Source organism: Delphinus delphis, chromosome 5 (assembly GCF_949987515.2).
Source record: "Delphinus delphis chromosome 5, mDelDel1.2, whole genome shotgun sequence".
NCBI classification, from domain to species: domain Eukaryota; kingdom Metazoa; phylum Chordata; class Mammalia; order Artiodactyla; family Delphinidae; genus Delphinus; species Delphinus delphis.
Genome location: NC_082687.1, coordinates 71,368,512 through 71,392,434, shown reverse-complemented (window position 1 = coordinate 71,392,434; position 23,923 = coordinate 71,368,512). Strand labels below are relative to the sequence as shown.

General features: G+C 34.2%; 1 protein-coding gene across 2 annotated transcripts; it reads left to right on the top strand.

Annotated features, from left to right (window-relative positions):
* Positions 1-1,885: 1,885 nt before the first annotated feature.
* On the top strand, positions 1,886-23,759 carry GUF1 (GTP binding elongation factor GUF1). Of its 2 annotated transcripts, XM_060012614.1 has the most exons (17): positions 1,886-2,236; positions 4,285-4,396; positions 4,545-4,693; positions 4,975-5,055; positions 5,961-6,038; positions 7,672-7,755; positions 11,116-11,180; positions 11,694-11,897; positions 13,367-13,506; positions 14,624-14,747; positions 15,098-15,230; positions 16,047-16,190; positions 17,126-17,259; positions 20,027-20,128; positions 20,818-20,937; positions 22,240-22,276; positions 23,107-23,759. In XM_060012614.1, exons 1-17 carry the CDS (start codon positions 2,072-2,074, stop codon positions 23,242-23,244), a joined length of 2,010 nt encoding a protein of 669 aa, XP_059868597.1. In that variant the 5' UTR covers positions 1,886-2,071; the 3' UTR covers positions 23,245-23,759. The 2 variants fall into 2 exon arrangements, with proteins under 2 accessions (XP_059868597.1, XP_059868598.1); XM_060012615.1 differs by lacking the exon at positions 22,240-22,276 and having other exon boundaries at positions 23,107-23,283.
* Positions 23,760-23,923: the final 164 nt, after the last annotated feature.

Sequence of the window (23,923 nt, the reverse complement as noted above, 5' to 3'; positions counted from 1 at the left end):
CTTCAGAAACCCTTGCCTCAAGTAAAACGCCGAGGTTCTAATCTTGGCCATTTTCCTCTTCTGAGCATTAACTCAATGTCATACCTTTTTACTCATTCACCCTCGCTCAGCAGAGTTTAATGGAGTGGTTAAGGGTGTAGACTCTGGAGCCAGTCCACCTGGGCTCACAGCCCACTTCATCACTAACTCTGTGACTTTAGGCAGTTACTTAAAAAGCCTGGGCCACATTTTTCTCAGATATGTGTACAGTAGAAACAATCATAAGAGTACTTGCATTAGAGGGCTCTGTAAGAATTGAGTTGATATATACAAAGTGTGTAGAATAGTATTGGGAATATAGTAAGTACAATTATGCTAGCAATGATCCCTCTGCTTGATTAGGCTCCAGTTATCTCTTTCAGAAAACCTTTTTATCCTTCAAGGCCCAGAAAAAAAATGATACCTCAACTTTGAAACTTAGAGTGACTCCACTTCCCCTTTCTTCCCGGGTTGAATACTAAATGATCTTGTGTTGTCAAAGGTATTGTAGAGGTTTGAGCTTTGGTTTTTAATCTGAATTCAAATATAGATTTTTTTCCATTTACCTATTATACAATTTCAGACAATTTGCTTAATTTGTCTGAGTCTGCACATCTAGTACATTACATGACAGGCAGGCTCAGTATTTTTCTAATAAATACATATTTCATCTTGGGTCTGGGAGGATAATGTCAACCAAATAAGATATTACAGTATTCCCAAAGTGTGAGACTAATGGAGGTACCAAGATAATTTTAGGCTGAACATAGACATGGCCTTAAGGACACTGAATCATACAGAGAAAACTCTTCTTTCAATTTTACTTCAATACTGCTGATTAGGTCAAGAAGAATTATCTCAGTTTGGTGCTATGTTTTAAAATTCTTTAATGCTTATTCATCCCCATTTTTAATCAAGAGAGATTCTGAGCCTTTATCAGGTAACATTTATTTAGAATTGAATCACATTTAGTATTAATTATACTTATTTTTACTTTGAAATTTAGGACAGGTCACAGTGCTTTTTCCATTTATAGAAAATGATACAAATTTTTCTTTTAAAATAAACTCATTCAAGTATAAAAGGTAAGTTGATTTAAAGAAAAATATCACTTAATAATAGTGGTATGAGGACATGGTGAAAATCGAGGATAATATTAAAATTACTGAAATTTGGGCAACACTAACTTATATGAATTATTAGAAACGATTGTGTTCAATACATTTCAAGGTGGCTATTAAGTTCATTCTGTAAGATGACAGTAGCAATTAGTGATGTATCAAGTATTGTTTTACAGTAGTCCCAAGAAAAAACTAGAAACAGTACAATGGTAAACTCAACACAGCTGCTGCTTTTCTTCTGTACCAGACCCTGGATATTGCATAAAAGCCCACGGGAGATAGTGGGAGACAGACACTAGATGTGGTATACAGGTCTCATTATCTCTTATCATTATCCTCCACCTTAGAGCTCTGCTTGCCCCACAAGGTAAACACTGTTGAAGTGGTAACCCGAAGGTGATAGAGACAGGGCTTTCAGGATGTAATTTTTTTCCTCCTTCACTTCTGGCCCAAACTTTCCTAGGATACATTATTGCAATAAATTTTACTGCCCGTTTCCATTCGGATGCACTTCAATACTAGCGATACCGCAGATAACATGGAGAATACACCTCAGCTTCCAGATTTTAAAAGTTACTCTCGTACTTTACCACTTGGTAGGTTAACCCCCAAGGTTTCGCTAAGAGAACTGCTAACACTGCCCGCGAGAGCTTCCCTCACGTGACCTCCTTAGAGCTCCGCGCGGAGGCACGCTGACGTCAAGACGTCATGCGACGTCCGGACGTCAGCGAGTCGCCGAGCGTCTTGGGAGTGCTGCCGGGGCCTTTAGTTGGGCCGTGGTTCGCAGCTTAAGTCTTCCTCCCTGCTTCCGAAAGTGTGTTTGAATCCTGTCTTTCAGCTCCTAGAGGGGGCGTCTTGGAGGAAACGGAGCCGGGGGTGATGGCGCCGTCGCGTCTCGGGACCCTCTCCTGACGATTCTGTTGCGCGGGGGGATGTGGACGCTTGCGGGTCAGGGCTGCTGGCGCAGACGCGCGCTGGCGGCTTGGGCCACCCGGGCGGCGCGTCGGGGGCTGCCCGGGCCTCGCCCCGCGCCGACCCGGGGGGCTGCAGCCGAGTCCAAGACTCCGGACAGGAGCTACAGCTCTGCGGACCGCAAGGTGACCGCCTCTGAGTTTCTCGTCAGCCAAGTTTTAAAACTTGGGAGGGGGCTTATTTTGCTACTGTTGTACTTGTGTTTGGATACTTTTTCAGTTTAAACACTTCTAATCCTAATGCCTTCGCCCATTTTATGAAGATAAAAATTATACACCAACATCCATATTAAATTACTTATAAGTAATTTGGGAATTTGGGAATGTGTCGGCCTTCCTAGGACTACCTGTGAACGCAGGCTGCGCTTCTGAGAAGGGCGCGGGCTCCGCTCGGGTTTCTGACTCCATTGCTCACCAGTGTGACCTTGGGCAAGTCACGCCCTAACTTTCCTCATTGGTGATATCAGAACTCTTTTATTGTTTATGCGAGGTGCTGGTCTCAGCATGTATTTAATTTTAAAAGCCTACTGGGGAAGCTGCTCGTTCCATTTTCGTGCAACTTTTTAGCCATGGGACTTGGGCAAGTTACCTGACCTTCCTGTGACTGTTTCTAACGTTGTTGAATGAGATGCTCATAAAACTCCGAATGGCTGTTTGTGAGGCTTGCGCGGTGTAAGGCACAGACCTTTTAGCCCAGTACCTAGACTGTAAGGAGTGCTGGGTATGCCTTAGCTTCTGTTTGTTTTATTATTTCGTTTAGCCTCAGCCGGAGCAGGCTTGTGCAGTTCTGACTATTCCTGTGGTTGGAGGAGGTGGGGCTCCAGCGACTCTTAAAAACTGTACTGTCTGATAACTGTGAAGAGATAACAGTTTAGGCAGTAAAGTAACTGAATGCAAGTTGTGAGTAACTGCGGATAAAAAAGACTATAATTATTCGGTTTTACCCTTTTCTAAAATGCCTGTGGAATGTAAAATGGATTTATGTTGCAATTCCCAGATCTTAAAAATGGTGCAGGACTGTATATCTTTTGAATTGAATGGTGGGGGTGGGAAATCCACGGGGCAAACAAATCAGGTTTAGTTGTTTTGCAGAATTCCTTTCAGGTGTAGTTGCACTCTTATTGTGCGCCTTGTATTGGAGCATTTACAAAAAAAAGGAAACTTAAGCTCATGAGAGTTGTGTATTTCATTGTAATTTCACTTTTTTTTTTGCTGGTTAGGAGATAAAAATTTGGAAAAATGAAATGTTTTGAGTACAAAAAACTGACATCTACTTAAATACCAGTTTTTAGCAATTTACAGTGAGTCTCAGTAAAACAGTAAAGGTGTATGCAACTAAAAACAGAAGTTAACTTTTCAAAATATTTTAAGAATTAAAGTGATAAAAAAAGAGGCTTTTTTTCCTGATGTGGTCATATTTTTTCCTTCTATCTCTCCAAAGAAGTTGTCAAATAACAAAATCATCTAAATTAAACTTCTGAAGGCTCTACTAGGAGCACAGATTTTTAAGTAGACTGTTGATTAAATATGTGATGGGGGCGAAAACTTTTCCTTTTATTCTTTCAGCTTCTCTGTAGCTTTTTTGTTTCAAGAGATTTTGTTAGACCAGGTGCTCCAAGGCAGTGGTAGCATTGGTCTGAGGCCTGTTAGGAACCGGGCCGCACAGCAGGAGGTGAGGTCCAGCAGGGGGGAAGCTTCATCTGCCGCCCCGCATCGCTCCCCATCACTCGCATGGCTGCCTGAACCTCCCCCTGCCCCCCATCCATGGAACAATTGTCTTCCATGAAACCGGTCCCTGGTTCGAAAAAGGTTGGGGACCGCTGCTCTAAGGCTGTAGAGGAGTTCTACGTATCTTGTGTTCTCCATTCATGAAAGTACATTCAGTTCCTCATTGGCCCTCGAGTGATGGAAATCACTTATGAGACTTTTATTTAGCTATATGGTCACCTTTGACAGTGAAACCAATGTTTTTGATGGTCCTGTTGTAATCCATTGCTTGTAATACGACTTTAGCCATATGTCTCTTTACTGTCAGAGGAATAATATAAACAATATAAATGCTATAAATGAAATTGTTCTAAGAAGACTAAAAGAACATTCTTTAATTTAGTATACTTGTTTCATATTGTGCACAATTTATACTCATAAATGTAATATGTCTTTCCCCTTTCTAGGAAAAAATTGATATGTCTAGATTCTCTGTTGAAAACACTCGAAATTTCAGTATCATTGCACATGTGGATCATGGCAAAAGTACTTTAGCAGACAGGCTCCTGGAACTAACAGGTATTTTCATTTTATATTCTATACCTAATTAATGGCAATGAATAATTGATAATTTTACCATGCTTTTTAAAAGTTTGGTTTTAATTGTATATGCAGTATTGTCTCTTTTTAAAAGCTCAGAAATATCAATAAACATTTGTATTTATAGGGGCAATTGATAAAACAAAAAATAATAAACAAGTTCTTGATAAATTGCAAGTGGAACGAGAAAGAGGAATCACTGTTAAAGCACAGACAGCGTCTCTCTTCTATGATTATGAAGGAAAGCAGTACCTTTTAAATCTCATCGATACACCGGTAAATTTAATATCAATTTTTTCTCAATTGTTAAAGTCAGCCTTGTATTAATACTGCAAACAAATCCTTTTTTCAGGTTTTGAACTGAACATTAAACACCTCACTTTGCTTTTTGTTTTCTCAGTGTTCTTATGTTAGTGTCAGTTGTTTCACAAGCACAGGCTAAAAAAGAAACCTATTAACTTTTTATCCAGTGGAGTCAATATATTTACCATAGTGCCCCTCCCTAAGAAACATTTAAACTCCAACACTTAGAGGCATTAATATTTTTTGTTTCTCAGGGCCATGTTGATTTTAGTTATGAAGTATCCAGGTCACTCTCAGCTTGCCAGGGTGTTTTACTTGTGGTGGATGCAAATGAGGTAGGTACTTTAATTTTATATGATGTGATATGCTACTTGGTTGTTCCAGGGTTTTCCTTAAAATGCTTTGGGAAATAGAATTTTTGTGTTTGAAGAAAATAAGATTTATTTTATTACTTAAAGTTATGTTTTGGTCCTGTTAATTTGAAGTTTTATTACACTAAAGTTGTCTGTGAAGTTGACTAGTTCATTCTTTCAAAAATGTTAAGAGAAATTGTTGAAGAGATTTTTGAAGTATGTCATGTTATATATACATCCTGCCAAAAAAACCTCAATTTTAAGCAGTTCTTAATCTGAGGTTTCAATTTTTTAGCAGAACTTGAAAATAAATCTTTATTTTTGAGGTCATTTGGGGTGTTTTTAAGGTAATAATTTGGGAAGTGTTAGGTTTAAAGAAACATGTCAATAACATTACCAAGTTCTCTGGTATAAATATAACCATAATAACATATTGAGATGAGAATATAAGAGCTATGATATACTATTTAAAGTAAGCTTTTGATATGTTTCAGTTTCTCACAGACTCTTCATTCAAAACCCAAAGATTTTTTTGTTGTTGTGTTAAATCTTCCCTGAGCCTGTCAGGGAGAGTCAGTCTCTACCTTACATACATATACTGGGCTTTACAAAATGTGTCACAAGAGTCCTTTGGGAGGCTTAGAGGTCTTTAAGGATCTGTGTTTTACTACTTTGTCTCCAAAGCCTAATACAGTGCCCTCTAAAAAACATTTCATGAACTGAAAGAAATTTTCACAGGGAATGATCCAGATGCATGGAAGTATAGATACCATAGTTTGCCTTGTACCTTTGCTTTTGATGAGGATGTGTGGAATGGTCTTGAATTACAACTTTTGCCATAAATGGTGGAATGATCATCTTAGTGTCTTGTGTCTTGTTATTTCCAGGGTATTCAAGCCCAAACTGTAGCAAACTTCTTTCTTGCTTTTGAAGCACAGCTATCGGTAATTCCAGTCATAAACAAGGTAATTTGTTAGCACAACAGTGCTATTTATTATTTTACTTTGTAAACTATATAAAGGAAAGTCAAAAATCTGCGTGTAACTTTTGACTCCCCACAAACTTAACTACTAATGGCCTACTGTTGACCAAAGCCTTACCAGTAGCTTAAACAGTCTCTTAATGCATACTTTGTATGTTATATGTAGTTATATGTATTGTATACTATATTCTTACAATAAAGTAAGCTAAAGAAAATAAAATGCTAAGAAAATCATAAGGAGGAGAAAATATATTTACAGTACTCTATTTATCAATACCCTAAGTTTATGTCACCTGTTTATAAGGTGAATCATCTCTCAGTACTTACATCAATATTGTCTTAGGTGATACAAAACACCGTAGATGTTATATGTATTACTGACACCAGATATCAAAAAATTAAAACATAATGTGAAAAAGAACTTCATATTCATTTGCAGGTATAATGATTCACACATTGATAATGAAGCAGAAATATGATTGCTTTATGGTATGATACTGTATGTGATTGCTTCATGGAAACCTAGCATATACACTAATGAATGAATCCTTGTAAAGTTTTTATGGCATACAGTATTACAGTCACGTTTATAACAGTATTGGAAACATTGCTACATTTTAAAAAAATATGCTTATATATAATTATAGGCTGATATGCAGTTTCTCCAGTTATGAGAGGCATACTGTATGGTAATGTAATTCTTTGAAAGCAAAGTTATAAAACAGTAAGAAAACCAACACATTATTAATTTTATGTTAAATATCACTCATCTTATGCCTTTGCTAGGGATAGGCTATCCACTCAATACAAGTCTTGCACATGATGTTCTACAAGTGTATTTTTACATATTTATTGAAAAAAAATCTGCACACAAGTGGACCTGTGCTGTTGAAACTCTTGTTATTCAAGGGTCAGTTGTATATTGGTGGGATTTATTTCTTTGAATTGCATATGATAAAATTGCAGCTCAAGCTACTATACCCTGGCATGTAGTTGAGAAGATGGTCTCCCTGACTTACATGGAGTGATGGGGGGCTGTTTCTGTAGTAAAGGGCAGGGCAGGCACAATAGTGTTGGACTAAACCATATAAAGGAAAAGAAAAGGACCTTATGAACTAGGATGAAATAGTGTAACACAGGACACTTAACAGTTAAGTGCTAAATTGAGCAGTGTTGATAAAGCTTACTTTTATATTTTAAAATTAATAAATTAAGAGTCTTAATTAAAAATCTGCATGGCATTCAGTTTTATTTTTTGATATTGAAGTTAGGTTTAAAAGAAGCAAGGTTGCTTATAGGTAAGACAGTTTGTTTTTATAAGTTATATCTAACTTATAAAATCGGTTTACATGGTGTTACTGAACTCTTCTGCCTTGAATAGCTAACTGCCTCAGTTTCATGCTTGCTCTGCTGTCTGCCTATTTTCAGTGGCCATGCTTGTTAAAATTATATTGCCTTTTTCTAGATTATTCTTATTTTAATACTTTTGAAAATAAAATCATAAAGGGGTCAGTTAGCTTAAAAGCAGGTATGCTTTTATCTATCTCCAAATACCACTAATAAATAATACATTTTAATTTAATTATATTAAGACATAATGAATTTTTCTTTTTAAGATAGATCTGAAGAATGCTGATCCTGAAAGCGTTGAAAAACAAATTGAAAAGGTGTTTGATATTCCAAGTGATGAATGTATTAAGGTAAAATACTCTTTTTTTTTAGAAGACTTGGTTTTACTTTCAAAAATCTCAGGTAATTGGCCTAAGTATATTATTATCTTACAGTTCTACAAAGTTCTTTTTACTGATATTTCATTTGATCTTTGCCAAAAATCCCTATTATATGGTTAGGACAGATAGAAATTACTCTTATGATACAGTTGAAAAGACTAAGAGTCAAAGATTTTATCACTTTCTTAAGGTTATAGACCTAGTTAGCTAATGTGCCAGGACTAAAATGTAGGCCTCCTGCAACTCTTTATAGTATTATTTCTTGTATGCCATTTTGCCTCTATGGAAATATTCTCTTTGAAGAGCAGGGTCAGACTAATTTCAAGGCATATGTACATATCATTCTTGGAAATAGATTTTATTTATATCAAAGTTGATACTATTTTAAATTTGAATTTTTAAATTTACCTTTTAAATGGTGCTTTGGGTGTTAAATAGCCATCACTGAACTGTGCTGTGCTACATGCTTGTGTAGTAAGTCTGTCAGTGCAGTAATACAATGTTTAGCTTCCACTTTCAATCTTGTTTGAGTTTTGAAAAAGCAAGTTTCAACTGATGAAGTGAGTTTTTTTTAAATTTTAACACATTGGATGATTATATAAACTTGATAATAACGAGAAAAAGAAATAATTTTTTTTCTTGGATATATACGTAGAATTTAATGGTTTTTATTATGAAGAGGGACCTCATTGTAAGGCAGTTCTGAAATTATGGTATCATGACTTGGATTATGTTATATTGAAGTATAATTAACTGTTCAGATTTTAATAAATATTTACCAAATTCATTCATATACTTAATTTGGTGTGTGCCAGCTAGGGATAATAGCAGTGAACAGTACAGGCAAGACCTCTGTCTCGTGTTTATATTCTGCTTGGGGAGGCACTCACTGAATAAGTAAAAAGAGAAGTAAGTATAGTAATTATTGAATGAGACATATGTTATCAAGGAAATACATTAACGGAGTGTATTGTTCCAGGTGGAATTACCATACTTAACAATGAAAAAAGTCTTTTTCTCAGAGAGGAGCTGTGATGCAGAGTAACTTAGGGAATTCTTCTCTGATGAACTGAGACTTGAAGAAATGAAGAGTTGGGAGAAATGCATTTCTGGAAGAGGAAGGAGCAAGTGTAAAGGCTTGGCATGTTTGGCAAGGTTTGGCATGTTTAAGGAACAGAAAGAAGGCAAGTTAGATGAAACGGCTTTGTAGGTTAGGTGGGAATCAAGTCATTCTGGGACTCTTGCTGTGCTAAAGGGTTTAAAATTTTTAAGATAATGAAAGAATTTTAAAGCAAGAGAGGAAAATAAGCTGATCATTCAGGTTGCCTTATAGAGAATGGATTAAAAAAGGGTAAGAGGAGATATGGGGAAACCAGCTTGTAGTAGTAGCCCAGGTGCAAAATGGTGGTGGCTAAGTATGTGCTGCTGATGTTGAAGAAGTGGGCAAATTTGATGTGTATTTTGTGGATACTGTAGATTTTGCTGGTGTGTTACGTGTAAGGAAGTGAAATAAAGAATCAAGGAGGGTTTGGATTTGAGCAACTGGTTGAATACTGGTATTTGTTAATATGGAGAGGACTCGGGGAGGAACAGACATAGTGGGAAAATGAAAAGCTCTGTTTTGGACATAGTGGGTTTGAAATGTCTGTTAGACATCCAAGTAGAGATATTGCATAAATCTACAATTCTGGCATTTGTGGAGAGGGCTGAGTCGAAGATATTTAAAAGTCTCTAGCATGTATATAGTATTGAGGCCACAGAAATGGATGCCGTTTCCTAGGGAGGAAGTGTAGGTAGAAAAAGAGGTCCTAGAAGCCAGACTACACTACATTATTATCAATTTGTAGGGGGTTTTGAGTAAGAATTTGAGAAGTATTAGAGAGTAGGATTCAAAAGAGGAGGATGCAAGGATTGAGTTTTCAGAGAGGTGAGAATATAGATTGTAACAAGAGAGAAGGCAAAGAGGTTGTGTATACAGGTGCAGATGGATTTGTTTGTTTGGGTAAAGGAGTTTTTGATGTTTTCTGTTTCCTTAAATGAAGTAAGAGGCAACCGTATCTGAGAGTGAATTGGCCATAGGGAAAATGTGTAGATTGAAAAGGAAGGTGGTGTGAATTATCTTAATGAGCGACAATGTGAATTTAGTAAGGGATGTGTCCTGGGACGACCAGGAAATGTTGACTGCACATTGAGATCTGTGGTCATGAACTTACAGAAACCAGCCAGACCAGTTACTTGACTTTTCTCCAGCAATGTTAAGCTGCTCTGATTATAGGCATAGAAAAGGCACATAGTTGGATGCAGTCACAGTTGAGGTTTTACCAACTGCTTAGGATAGAGAATAAAAAGTAGTTAAACAGAGTGATCACAAACAGTTGACCCTTGGAGTCTCAGCTGTGAAAAGAGGCAGGGAGGGGGGTGAATGGATAATGAAAAAAAAAAGTAGCCTATTCAGTGGATTAGAGGTTGTGATCTTAAAGGATTGTTGCAAAGAATGTACTAGAGTCTAAAGCAGGGTTCTCATTAGGGGGTAGTTTTGCCCCTAGGAAACATTTGGCAATGTCTGAAGTCCTTTTTTGTTGTCACACTGGGGGATGGATGCTACTGGCATCTTGTGGGTAGATGAGAATCCATGGATACTGTTAAGCATCTTACAGTTCATAGAACAGCCCCCCAAACAAAGAATTATCCAGCCCAAAATGTCCTTAGTGTCGAGTTGAGAAACTCTGATCTAGAGGGACTTTAAAGGGTAAGAGGAAGTATTCATGGAATTGGGTTTGAAATAAAGATTTCAGAGATAAGTTCAATTACTGGTAATGACAAAGGTGAGTCAAATGCACGTGTGTTTTGAGTCTTTTGACCTGTATTTTCAGTGTGAGAACAATAGTAATAATATGCCCTACAGTTACCTGTATGATATCCACAAATACTGCTTATTCACACAGCAACCTTGAGGTTTAGGTAAAATATGAAAAATCAGTTCATTTATCAGATGAAGAATTTGAAGCTTAAAGAAATGTGTATTGTTTGAAGTCATTTATTACATGTGGAGTGATGATAATAACCCAGATTTTTTTGAACTCTTAGTCCACTGTTCTTTCAATACCATAATCAGAATGCTTTTGTAATTTAATACCAGAGAATCACCTAACTGTAATGGAAGGGCAGTTGTTGATATGTTATATGCTTTGTGCTTCCTTTTACCAAGTTCTTCAAGCAAATTGATAAATTTTAGAGTTCTTTTTCCCTTCTAATTATAAAGCTCAGTCACAAGGATAGAAAAGTGAAGTCTTAACTTATTCAGTGTTTGTTTCACATACATATTTTTAGATTTCTGCTAAACTTGGAACGAATGTTGAAAGTGTTCTTCAGGCAGTCATCAAAAGAATACCCCCGTATGTATTTTGCTCTTTTTATACTATTTGTTTAACAGTACAAGGTCCATCAGTTTGATCTGCTATTTTAGCTTAGTAGCTATGGCAAATGTACTCTTTGCAGTCAGTGAGAATAAATTTTTAATTTATTTTTAGTAACATATAGAAGGCAAATACAGTATAGAAAAATAAAAGAAAAAAGGATGATAGAGATCTCTTAACAATTATTGCAATAGACTTGAATACATTGGTAATTATTGTTTTTTCTTAATCCTGAACAAATATATTTAATCAGTTTCATAAGTAATTTAAAAACAGTCATTTAAAATGTATTTAAAACTTGAGGTCGAATTAAAACTAATATAGGCATTATACCTTATAGAAACGTCCTTTTATTTTAGCTGTCAGTTAATCAACTGTACTAGAATAAATTAAGCATAATATTTGAGTTAAAAAGGTGTTATATTAAGATTTTAATTTATTTATTATTTAAATTTAATTTATTAGTGTTTGTTCTTTACTTATTTTTAATAGTCCTAAAGTGCATCGCAAAAATCCCTTGAGAGCTTTGGTATTTGACTCCACCTTTGACCAGTATAGGGGTGTGATTGCCAATGTAGCATTATTTGATGGAGTGGTTTCCAAAGGAGATAAAATTGTATCTGCGCATACTCAAAAGACGTATGAAGTTAACGAAGTAGGAGTTCTGAATCCTAATGAGCAGCCAACTCACAAACTGTAAGTAATCTGCATTAGTGATTAAAAGACACTTGTATGTGTTTCTGTCACAGCCTTTCTTAACTTGGTGCGCTTAGAATGATCCCAATTTGATAACTTAGAAAAAAAACAAAACCTGATTATTGAATGCAACTACATAGTGAATCCTCTTTGAAAAAGAATCTCATGTGTGAGGGACAGTAGGGATTTGATGTATTTTTTTATTCCTTTTGACTAGCCACAACTAATTTTATATTCTGGTTGCAGACTGGGTCCAACATTGATGTACTTGATGAGACAGTGGAAGAGATAATTCTCTCATCCATATCCATATCCATACTGGGTATCAATTTTTGACATTTAATTTTTTTGTAATTAGATTTTTCAACATAAAATAGTGAAGAAAATTCGATAATTGTTTTCTTTAGTGTGGAATTCATGGTAAAACTTTGATTAACAAGAATTTATGGCGTTTGAGGTTAGCAAGGTAGTGTACATTATAAAACTGAGTTCTGAGTTCACTTATAAAACAAATATTTATTGAGTGCCTATTCCATCAGTACCCCAGATACTAAGATAGATTACCTTGGGCACATAGTTTTCTAAGGTCTTTGTTTCATCATTTGTCAAATTCAGGATATGAACCAGGTGACTGTATAGGCCACAATTGATAGTTTAATGTTGTATGTCTAAAACTGCACTATTTTGTCATATTTTTAGGTAATTGAAAGTCATAAAGTCTATTGTAATTTTCTCAAATATTTCTAAAATCTGTCTATATTCTTATTTAAGTATAGTTGATTTACAGTATTATATTAGTTTCAGGCATACAGCGTTATGGTTCAGTATTTTTATAGATTATACATTAAGAGTTATTGCAAGATAATGGCTATAATTCCCTGTGCTATGCAAAGTCTGTCTATATTGTGTCGCATATATATTGACAATTACTGCATCTTTAGTAAAGATTTTTGTACCTCATCCTAAATGGAAATTATCATTTAGGAAGTTTGCTTTAAAAAAAAAAAAAAAAAGCTACAACTCTGAAATCTTGGATTTGCTCTTCCTGCAAGAGGCACATCAAACAGATAATCAGATTTGTTGAGAGTTCACATTTTTTTGCTTGGTTAAAATTGTTCTTTTCTTTTTTAAAGGACATTTGTAATATAATTCACTAATAAAACAAATATTACAAGGAGCGTTTTATGTTTCTGCATTTATCAGTTTCACTGTTGTTTAATATGCAGAGGTGGGCAGAGTCATTAAGAAGGTCCCTAGGCTTATTGTATTGCAGAGGTCCTTGGTAATGGATTGTAAGGCATGGGATGTTCTTTTGCTGAAGAGTTGAGAATTGATATGTAGCACTTAGTTTCAGTTTGATGAGGTTTTGTTTGGAAAGTGTGATCATTTCCTAGAAGAGTAGAGCTGATTGTGAGTGTGCACATGAAACATGAAAACAGTAAATATTTCCATATAATAATTTTATTTAGATATGCAGGACAGGTGGGCTATCTGATTGCTGGGATGAAAGATGTCACTGAAGCACAAGTAGGAGATACATTATATTTACATAAACAACCAGTGGAACCCTTGCCTGGGTTTAAATCAGCGAAGCCAATGGTATTTGCAGGTGAGGAGCGCACATATTCAAAGGATAAGGGCCAGTTTACTCTAAATTGAAATAAAATTTATTAGAAATACTCATTTTAAAGAGCACCTAATTCCTGTTAAAATAACAGTTACTCTGTTTTTCTTAATTTTTTTTTTTGTGGGCGTGCTATTTACATAGCAGTTAATTGCATATGTATGGTGAAACTTTATGTGGGAGATAATTGCCTAAATTTTTTTAGGACTTCTTAAAAATTAACCTTTTAAACAAGCCCTCTGATATATTGGAAGAGCACAGTAATATGAACTTCCTTCTTGTTTCACTAGAGAGTAGGTCATTGTGTTTGAAATACTTTCCTAATTAGGATGTTTTTATTACTAATTATCAGTGGACATTTACTGACTGCCTTCCCCTTAGCTGGCCTTTCTTTAATACTGTATTATACTAGTGTAGGCATGGCAGAAAAGAGTGTCACCTCATGTATGCATAACTTCAGAACCTCTTATTTCTGCATTATATTACATACATTTGAAAAAGGAAGACCTGATTGAAGGTCATCTGGTTACTCTGTACCGGGTATCCATTCCTTGTTTTCTCGCTTTTGTATTTCTCATTGGGAATTATAAATGTTGTTTAACTCTCCCTGCCCCTGTTAAGACAAAGTCAGTCATCTGGATTTTGAAGAACTTAAGAGGTGAGGACTTGGGTTTGAGGTGAAAGAGAATCTGATGAATCAGTAGTTCTTGTTTTCATTTCTACCTCTGCTTTTTATCTGCTCATGGAATTTCATTTGTGGTTGTGGATGTCTTGCACTTTTGTTTCTTAAAATAAACACAATGTATTTTCCTGATAGGCTTAATTCCCATGGTTCTTTTTTGTTTTCTCTGTATTTTTTGCAAAAGCAAAAACATCACTTTGTGAATCTAGTGGTAAATTCAAAGTTTATGAAACTCGCAAAATACTTTGAAGCCGATTTAACTTAATATTTATAGTTTTCTTAGCAAACCAGTATTTTGGTCAGTGAAATACAGAAAGTAATTTAAAAGCTAAGCGATTAATTTTGAACTTGGCAGCAGTGCATATTAGCTTTTCTAGGCAGCGTTTCACATGTGATAATTAGAAATCATTGTGTCCCCAGGAATGTACCCTATAGACCAATCTGAATATAATAACCTGAAGAGTGCTATAGAAAAACTGACTCTAAATGATTCCAGTGTGACAGTTCATCGGGATAGTAGCCTTGCCCTAGGTGCTGGCTGGAGGTAAGATTCAGTTATGTTGTAGTGTTCCATTTTTATTGAAAAGTAAAGTTTAAATGGTGTATTGCTCTTTAACATTTCTGAAGATAAGTTCATATTAGTGTAAAATGAACTAAACAATGTCTGCCTATTTCTCACTGTGGATTCATATTCTGTGGGTAAGTTTTAAAGCTATTTTACCAATGGAAGATTTTATCTTATTTAATGAATTTATGTTAGCATTTAATTATGATATGATAGACTGAATGACTCTTTTGATTCCACTCCTCCCCCACAAAGTAGCAGTATATTCATCAAAGAAAATACAGCCCGTGGGACATAAACATTTTGGAGTTTGGCTTTTTCTCCCCCAGGTTAGGATTTCTTGGACTTTTGCATATGGAAGTTTTCAACCAGCGACTTGAGCAAGAATATAATGCTTCTGTTATTTTGACAACACCTACTGTTCCATATAAAGCTGTTCTTTCATCAGCAAAATTGATAAAGGTACTGTTGTGAGTCAGCATACAAAGGAAAACTCAATAAATGTATGTGTGTGTGTATGTGTGTGCAGAATACAAGAGAAATATTTTAGTACACCAGTAGCTGAATAGCTATTAAAACTAAATATTTCTTGATTAATAGTAATAAAAGTTGAATTACCTTATGATGGAGAAGTTACTTGAGAACTAATTTATGCAGTATTTTTCTTAACCTGATAAAACATCCACATTATCAATACTAGTCTGTTACTAAGGGTAAAAAGTAGAGTTAGTTCTGAAAATACTGTTCAAAATTCAGCACAAAGATTAAGAGTATAATTTCGGTCATAAGTAATTCATCTTATGAAAAGTAAAGCATTCTGTCCTACATGGTGGTAGGAAATTTAGATTTCAAGTTAACAGTAGAGACAATATTCTATTCAGTCTAAGTGGCAATCTGTTCATTTTAAACAAATATTAACTGGCATCTGTAAATATTTTCCAACAAAATTAACTTGGGAAACTACTTACAGTGCCTTATAAGGGGCAGATTAAAATGTATTCTTCCATCATATTTTTCTAAGTGGTGTACACAATGTGTTTTAGTAAATGTCAATAACCAGAATATATTAATGATGGTTCTTAATGTTAAAGATTACAGTTGGAGAGTTTTTAATCTAAAGTGTGTTAAGATAATATTCTAACCTTTAAGAATTCTTTTGTGTTTATTCCAACACATTCAGTAACAGTAAATTCTAATATATATTATAAATAACAAATTTTAAAACATTGTAATTATTAAGATTTCTTTTTAACTATTGGTGATTTTTCTTATTTTTAGGAATACAGAGAAAAGGAAATTACAATCATCAATCCTGCACAATTCCCTGATAAGTCAAAAGTAACAGAATATTTGGAGCCGATTGTTTTGGGCACCATTATCACACCAGATGAATATATTGGAAAAATAATGATGCTTTGCCAGGTATAAATGTAATACTGTTTGATACAAAAGTAAACTTTAGTCTTCTCAAACAGTGGTACCCAGCTTAGGTTTTGAATTGTTTCTCTTAGCAGTGCACGTTGAATTTAACAAAAGAAATTTTCATAAAGATCTATATCTTTATATATTTTACCTATTTATACATGTAGATATACATATATATAATTACAGTATTTTGATTTTTAAATAAAAAAATAGAGCCAGAATTTTTGATCATCTGTGTTAGTTTATTGAATTGATATTTTAGCCTAAAGGAAAGGAATTTGATGGCCTTTTAACTTGAGTAAAGTATAATTTCCTTTCGCCTTTTTGAGTATTTGAAATTGAGTATCATTTGAAAGATAATTATAATACTTGAGAGACCTTTGTTTGGAAGGTATTCCTCAGTTTGCTTTAGTTCTTGCCACATTGTAATAAATGATTTAATCCACAAATTTGATATAATCATAGTCCTTAAAAAGTACGTTATTTGAAATATTCTGACATATATTGAAAAGAACTCTCAAATGACTAGTGGACTTGAATTTTAATTGTCTTGTCACAAAAAACTTTAACTTTAGTCACTTAATTTCTCTGGGCCTAAATTTCTTTTATTTGTAAAATAAGAAATTAGAACTTTGACTTTATCTGTAGCTAATTTGATTTATTGTTAAATGAAATACTGTATAATTAAAAAAGACAAAGTAGTTTGATAAAGACAAAGGATTAAAAGCTTTGGTAGCAAATATATTGTAATTGAGATACAAAATGGTTCTTCCTGTATTATAAATATTGGTCAGATGTTTTTACTAGATTAAAAAAATATTCCTTCGTTTTGCCCATTCTTTAAAGTTGATAATTGACATCTTCCTATATCCATTAAATAAACCATTATTTGATTAGGTTATCATTCAATACATTTTTTATTCCCTTTTCAGGCTCGAAGAGCAGTTCAGAAGAATATGATGTATATTGATCAAAATAGAATAATGCTTAAATATCTCTTCCCTTTGAATGAAATTGTGGTGGATTTTTATGATTCTTTGAAATCTCTGTCTTCTGGATATGCTAGGTAAAAATTTAATGGGAAACTCTGATACTTAGACAATTTTTTATGAAATATTGACCAGCAAGTGTTTACTAATACTCCACTTATTTAATCTCAGTGATCTTGAAGATGGTTGAGAATCACACTGTAAGGTTAGAAAAGCTTGGAGCAAGCTTATAGGTGTTACAGAGTACTTGTAATTTGCTTAATGGAAGAATGAATTTCTTTGATTCATCAAACTATTACTCCTTTCTTTTTTTTTTTTTTTTTTGGCGGTACGTGGGCCTCTCACTGTTGTGGCCTCTCCAGGTGCAGAGCACAGGCTCCGGACGCGCAGGCTCAGTGGCCGTGGCTCACGGGCCCAGCCACTCCGCGGCATGTGGAATCCTCCCGGACCGGGGCACAAACCCGTGTCCCCTGCATCAGCAGGTGGACTCTCAACCACTGCGTCACCAGGGAAGCCCCTATTACTCCTCTCTTAATGGCAAAAATTTTAGTGCCCTGTTCATGAGAGGAGTTGTACTCCTGTATTTCGATTAAAAATTATAATAATTTGAAAAAGCTACTATGACCTCAGTGACACTTTTAAAATGTATTTGTATGTTATGTAATCCTAGGAGCATCTGTGTACATTTGGAAAATAGAAGTACATATTTAGTCTGTAAAAAATGCTAGGTGTGCCCCTGTATTTGTGAACACTTCAATAACTTGGTCTTCTCAGGAATAAGTGGTCTGCATCATGAAAACCATTATCTTATCCCATAAAAGTACATGGAGGAACAGCCTGGTAAAACTGAAGAAAGAGTATAGCATTGTGGGAGTATTTTTTGTTAAGGCAAATAACTCTAGGTGCCCTTAGTGTCCTAAAATCCTACATTACTAGATAGCATATACTAGGATATAAAGGAAATGTAAAATATAATGGGGAAGTTGATGGAAAAGTGAATGTTCACATCTGTAAAACATGCATGAATGTACATTCATACTTAAAATTAACATTCAAAGAAAGATCCCAACGTTTTGAAGAACATGCTACAGTGACCTGGAAGTTTACTTTGTGAAATGAGCTTTTCAGTGAAGAGAGTCAGCGTAACTCTTGATACAAAGGAATCTTCTTTATTTGTATTGAGAATTTATTTTTTCTAATACGTCAGCGAATTCTTTTCCTATGTCTTCTTTCAGACAAGAGCTTGAGCAAATAGGTAGCAATGTAATTTAAAATAAACTGAATTGAGGCAGCAAGTTGTTAAACAATTACTATAATTAAAAGAATGATTACTAAGTGTTTATAACACTTTTAACAAAAGTCTATGAATTCTAGTTTGCATTTGGGTACGACTTTGAGTTAAGTGGTCTTAAAAATCTTTTAGCTTGGAAAATTAAATATATTTCACATTAAGTGAGAGAACATGGTTTATTGTGAACTATGTAAAAATAATTCCAGCTTCCAAAATTAAGGTAATTCTTATGTTCAAAAATACATGTGGATAATGTTTCACATTCTAAAATATTGAAAGTCTAAGATTTTGGAGCATAGAAAATTATAAAGCTGTAAACAAGGTGGAAAGTCTAGGGACTAAGTCTATGTCTTATCTCCTCTTATTCTGCATAGTACTTAACATGGTACCTTTATATAGTATATGATTAATGATGTTTGTTGAAAAAAGAAAGGATTTTGGCAACACTTTAGACAGTAATCGGGTTTTAGAGAGTATTAGTGTCACTTAGTGACCTTCCTGCTGAAAACCTTTTGAAGCCAAACATTTGCAACTCTAGGCAGCGGTTTGTTTTAAAATTAAGGCAGGGGCTTCCCTGGTGGCGCAGTGGTTGAGAGTCTGCCTGCCGATGCAGGGGACACGGGTTCGTGCCCTGGTCGGGGACGATCCCACATGCTGTGGAGAAGCTAGGCCCGTGAGCCATGGCCGCTGAGCCTGTGCGTCCGGAGCCTGTGCTCTGCACCGGGAGAGGCCACAACAGTGAGAGGCCTGTGTACCGCAAAAATAAATAAAATAAAATAAAATTAAGGCAGGAGGAATACACATGTTCTCGTCCATAATTGCAAAGACATGAAAGCATAATTGAAATTTTCTTTCTCATAAGACATCAGTTTTGTAAGTTAAACCTGTTTTGATTAGCACTTTAAGCTTTGACCATATCGTTAATAGAAATAGTTGACACTTACTAAATGCATATTGTGCTCAGCTAGGCTCTGTTCTTAACACTTTTTATGTACTAGGCTGTTCAAGTGCTTTACATGTATTAACTCATTTCATTCTCAAAAAAGCCCTGTGAAGGTTCACACTGAAGAGCCATATATGAAGTCCAGAAGTCTCATTTATTAATGGCTGCTTAGCACTGTCATAGCATTTATTTAACTGGTAATAGAAAACTAGAAAGAAACCCAACTCATGAGTCTGAGAATGACTCACTAGAATATACTGTTGTCTACAGCCAGCCAGCTGCTAGGAGGGAACATTGGGTAGGTGACATTTTCTTTCAGTGATCCATTTTCTTAGCCTGGCTTCAGTTTTTTCCCCTTCCTTTAGTAGAGCATGTTCCCCTTGATTTTTGTACCTAATTTCATAAATGTAAAAAGATGAGGACGTTTGTTCCTTACCGTGGTCATGTAGATCAATTCATCTGAAATTTATATGTAACATTTTGTTTGAAAGTTAGATCTGTTGGGAGGGATATGGCAGGAGGTAGAAAAAAGGTATTTTGAAAAGAAAAAAAATGTAATCTCTTGGGAAATATAATGTTTATCTATCACTTGGACATTTTTCCTTGTTAGTTTTGACTACGAAGATGCAGGCTACCAGACTGCAGAACTTGTAAAAATGGATATTCTACTGAATGGAAATATTGTAGAAGAGCTAGTAACTGTTGTACACAAGTAAGTTTAATAGAAACTAATCACAGAATGTGAAAGTACCCACTTTTTGACGTTTTCATTTTAATTATTGGTTGCTCATTTTTATTTGACAGCTACATTTTGAAAACTTAATTAAAGGCAATCAAATTTCCATGTACTAGTTTTTCCTTCCATTCTTTTTCCATGCTTCTCTTTCCAAACTGTTAAAAGGAGAACAGAATTACAATAGCCAAAAGTAGTAGTGTCATGGAAAGAAATGTTTCCCTTACCACATGAGACAAAGTAAAAGAAAATGTTTTTTAAACTATGATAAATTTAGAATTGAGAACAAAAAGTTTTTTATTTTCATTAAAACTTTTATAATAATGAAAAATGAAATCCCCTGTATGTTCAAGAAATAGTGGATTGGTTAAAATAAATTATGGGGCACCCATATAATAAATCTATTAAGCCATTAAAATTATATTGTAGAGTAATATTTGGTGATGTAAAAAATGTCTATTAAGTAAAAAAGGGTAGAATATATCATAAACACTATGATCCAAACTGTAAAAAACAATTAAATATAAATATGTATGCAGAAAAATAACTACAAGGATGGATATATGTTTAACAAACATTCTAGAATGTTTTACAGTGGTATTAACTAGAAAGCTACTTTAAATATTCTTATTTAGGATATGTGAATAACTGCATTTTTTCTATCTCAGAGACAAAGCATACTCTGCTGGTAAAGCCATATGTGAACGTCTGAAGGATTCTCTTCCTAGGCAGCTGTTTGAGATAGCAATTCAAGCTGCTCTTGGAAGCAAAATCATTGCAAGAGAAACGTGAGTTGAAATTCATTTTTCAACCAACACTGGTTGGTTTTAGCAGTGATATACATAGAAAATGAAAGAATATTAAAAAACTTAACATTGTCCTAAACTTTATTCCTACTTATAGATACATTAATCTCTTAATTCTACTCAAGTGATGACTATTACTTTGAATTACTTATACGACACTTTTGGGTGATAATTCTTTAGTTATTAATATATATGCTGTGAGGAGTTTTATTTCCATTTATTTTATTCAGTGACCCCACTGAATTTCATAGTTAATGAATTTCTATAAAGTTTTTATGGTTTTATCTCTTTAAGTAGATTATAAACTAATAGGAACTGGAATTAAAAAGGTGTTGGAGGTAATTCTTGCAAGAGACAAAACTAAATTATGATTTTTACTTGAAGCATTTAATATCACTTCCCCAGAGCCAGTCAGGTTGTAAATTGTAAAGGTGAGAGAGGAATGCTGGTATGATGTTAGGCTTCAGGGGTTTGCAGTAGTCTTGGGATAAATTGTAAGCCTCTGTTTGCAGTGAATTTCATTTCCTAACACCATTTTGCTTTAGTTATTTTGTGTTTCATAAATGCCCAGAGATTAGGCAGAGTGAAGTTTATTTATAATAGGGGAACATCCAGGAAAATGCCATTTAAAACAGTTAGCAAATAATCATTCAAACATAAATGTGCTGAGGTAGAGAATACCTTAAAGAAGACTTTTATACCTTCTTATGGAATACAAAAAAGTGGAGCTATTTTCAAATTTTGATCCTCCAAATTTCTCAGATACATTATAGAAATAGATTATTGCTCCTTAAATGACTGTATTAAAATTATTTTGTTTTCCCTGAAATGGGTTTTGTAAAATATATCGTTCTTTATATTCCTAGTCACTCTTGACCCACATTCGGTAGAGTTAGTAATGAGATAATAACCCTTTTAGTTTTTTTGGTAGTGGTAGTAGTAGTAGTATTTTTAGGTTGAGCTGGAAATGACCTTTTATAATTGTTGTAATCAAGCTCATACCGTGCTTAAATTTGACCTCTTCAAGACTGCCCACAAGCCTTGACCATTTTTTATTCTTAACAAAGTTTGTGTTGATATTCATGTTGAATTAATTTTCTATTTTATTCCAAATACATGAAAATAAATACAAGAGCATTTAAGCTATCTAATTATTTGCTTACGGCAATTTTATATAGGCGTGACCTGATCTTAATATGTTTACTGAAGGGGAGATTGATTTTGAAAATAAGTACTTTTAAATAGTATAAGTTATGTACTTATACAGAACTTTCTCGTTTACAGTGTGAAAGCCTATAGGAAAAATGTTTTGGCAAAATGCGTACGTATCTACATGTGTTCTATTTTGTAATATACCTATTTTATAAGTTTAGAATCAGAGGGGGTATAAATACATTGGTTTCCACTGTTGGTTTTTATAATACCTTTTATCTCATCTCCATGTTTTCTTTTTAAATAGGTAAATTTCAGCTTGACTTTAAAAATAGCATACTCATTCTGATCACATTTTCCCATCTTATTTTTAAAATTTTCCTTATGTGCAACTATCTAAGAACATTTTTATAATAGTTATGATCAGGATAATGTTTTATTGTTTTAATTTATAAGGACAGATTTTGAAGACAATAACTATGTCTTACAATGGGAGTTGAAACTGAAATTGAAATCCATCTCTCCTGCATTACTTTGCCAAGTTTGCTGTTTCGTCTATTAAAAAAAAAAAGATTATTATGAGAATTAAATGATAAATGCTTTTTCTAAATCCTTAGCATAGGGACTGACACATTTAAGCCTATGTGAGTCTCTGTATTAGACTACAGCTAAATCTAAAATTTCAAGCCCTTGAATCAGTAAGGAGATGGATAACTTTTCCTTGACATGCATAATGTTGTACTGGGTTTCCTTGAGGATCTTCATCTTCTTCCAAAAACAAATAAATAAATAAAGCCTTTATTCTTTTGAGAAGACAGTAAAATTAGGATCTGCTTGGGCGTAACTTTGGAAGTTACCCTTAGGAAGACACTTTGCAGGTGTCTACTTCATGGATAATAATTGTAAAGTTTTTGTAATTGTATTGATGTCTCTTGGTAATTGTAGGATTATTTTTCTGTGGAGTGATTTGGACTTGTAGTTTTTAAAAATGTTTTTCAGTATGGTGGTGATATTACCCGAAAAATGAAACTTTTGAAGAGACAAGCAGAAGGAAAGAAAAAACTAAGGAAAGTTGGCAATGTTGAAGTTCCAAAAGATGCCTTTGTAAAAGTTCTGAAAACACAATCTGATAAATAATTGGTGGGAAAATATAAGGAATTTTCATAAATTAAAAATTGTGTATCTTTTATTTTTTCTTTGTAATTTATAATATGTTGAACACAACAGAATGAAAATTATAAAATTTGCTTGTTACTTTCCAGGTTTTCAGTTTTAAATAACCTCTTGGCTTTTCTTCGAAAGAGAGTCATGGGTGGATAAGAGCATAGATTCTGAAGCCATATTGCCTGGTTTCAAATTTCTGTTCCACCACTCACTAGGCAAAGTGACGTTGGCCAAATTACCCTCTCTTTGTCTGTTTACTCTTTAGTAAAATCAGGATTATACTATTACTTACCTCCATAGGCTGTGAAGATTAAATATGTTTACAATATTCAGAAGACTGCATGACACCTAGTCAGTGCTCAGTGAATCTTAATTTTTCAAGCATATTCTTTACTCACACTAAAAGGCCCCGTACTTAAGATTCTATCTAGTTTCAAGCCCAAGATACAATATTTTCATAATCACCTCAAGTATCAACTTGTTAGATGGATATATTTAGATATATATGAATCTGTTATTCAATATTCAAATAACAGCATCTAGACATGTGCTGTAGTTTTTCATAAAATTTTTACAAATGTTACTTTGAAACTAGACAGTTTCATAGACAGTGCATATAAATTAAAATGATAGGAGCTGTCTTATTCTGAGA

What these genes read in the sequence shown, in the direction of transcription:
- GUF1 (XM_060012614.1), top strand. Translation starts at nt 2,072, where the DNA reads ATGTGGACGCTTGCGGGTCAGGGCTGCTGGCGCAGACGCGCGCTGGCG. An exon ending in TAAATCTCATCGATACACCG is followed by an intron (nt 4,694 to 4,974) that starts GTAAATTTAATA and finishes TTTGTTTCTCAG; the next exon opens with GGCCATGTTGATTTTAGTTA. An exon ending in GCCCTAGGTGCTGGCTGGAG is followed by an intron (nt 14,748 to 15,097) that starts GTAAGATTCAGT and finishes TTTCTCCCCCAG; the next exon opens with GTTAGGATTTCTTGGACTTT.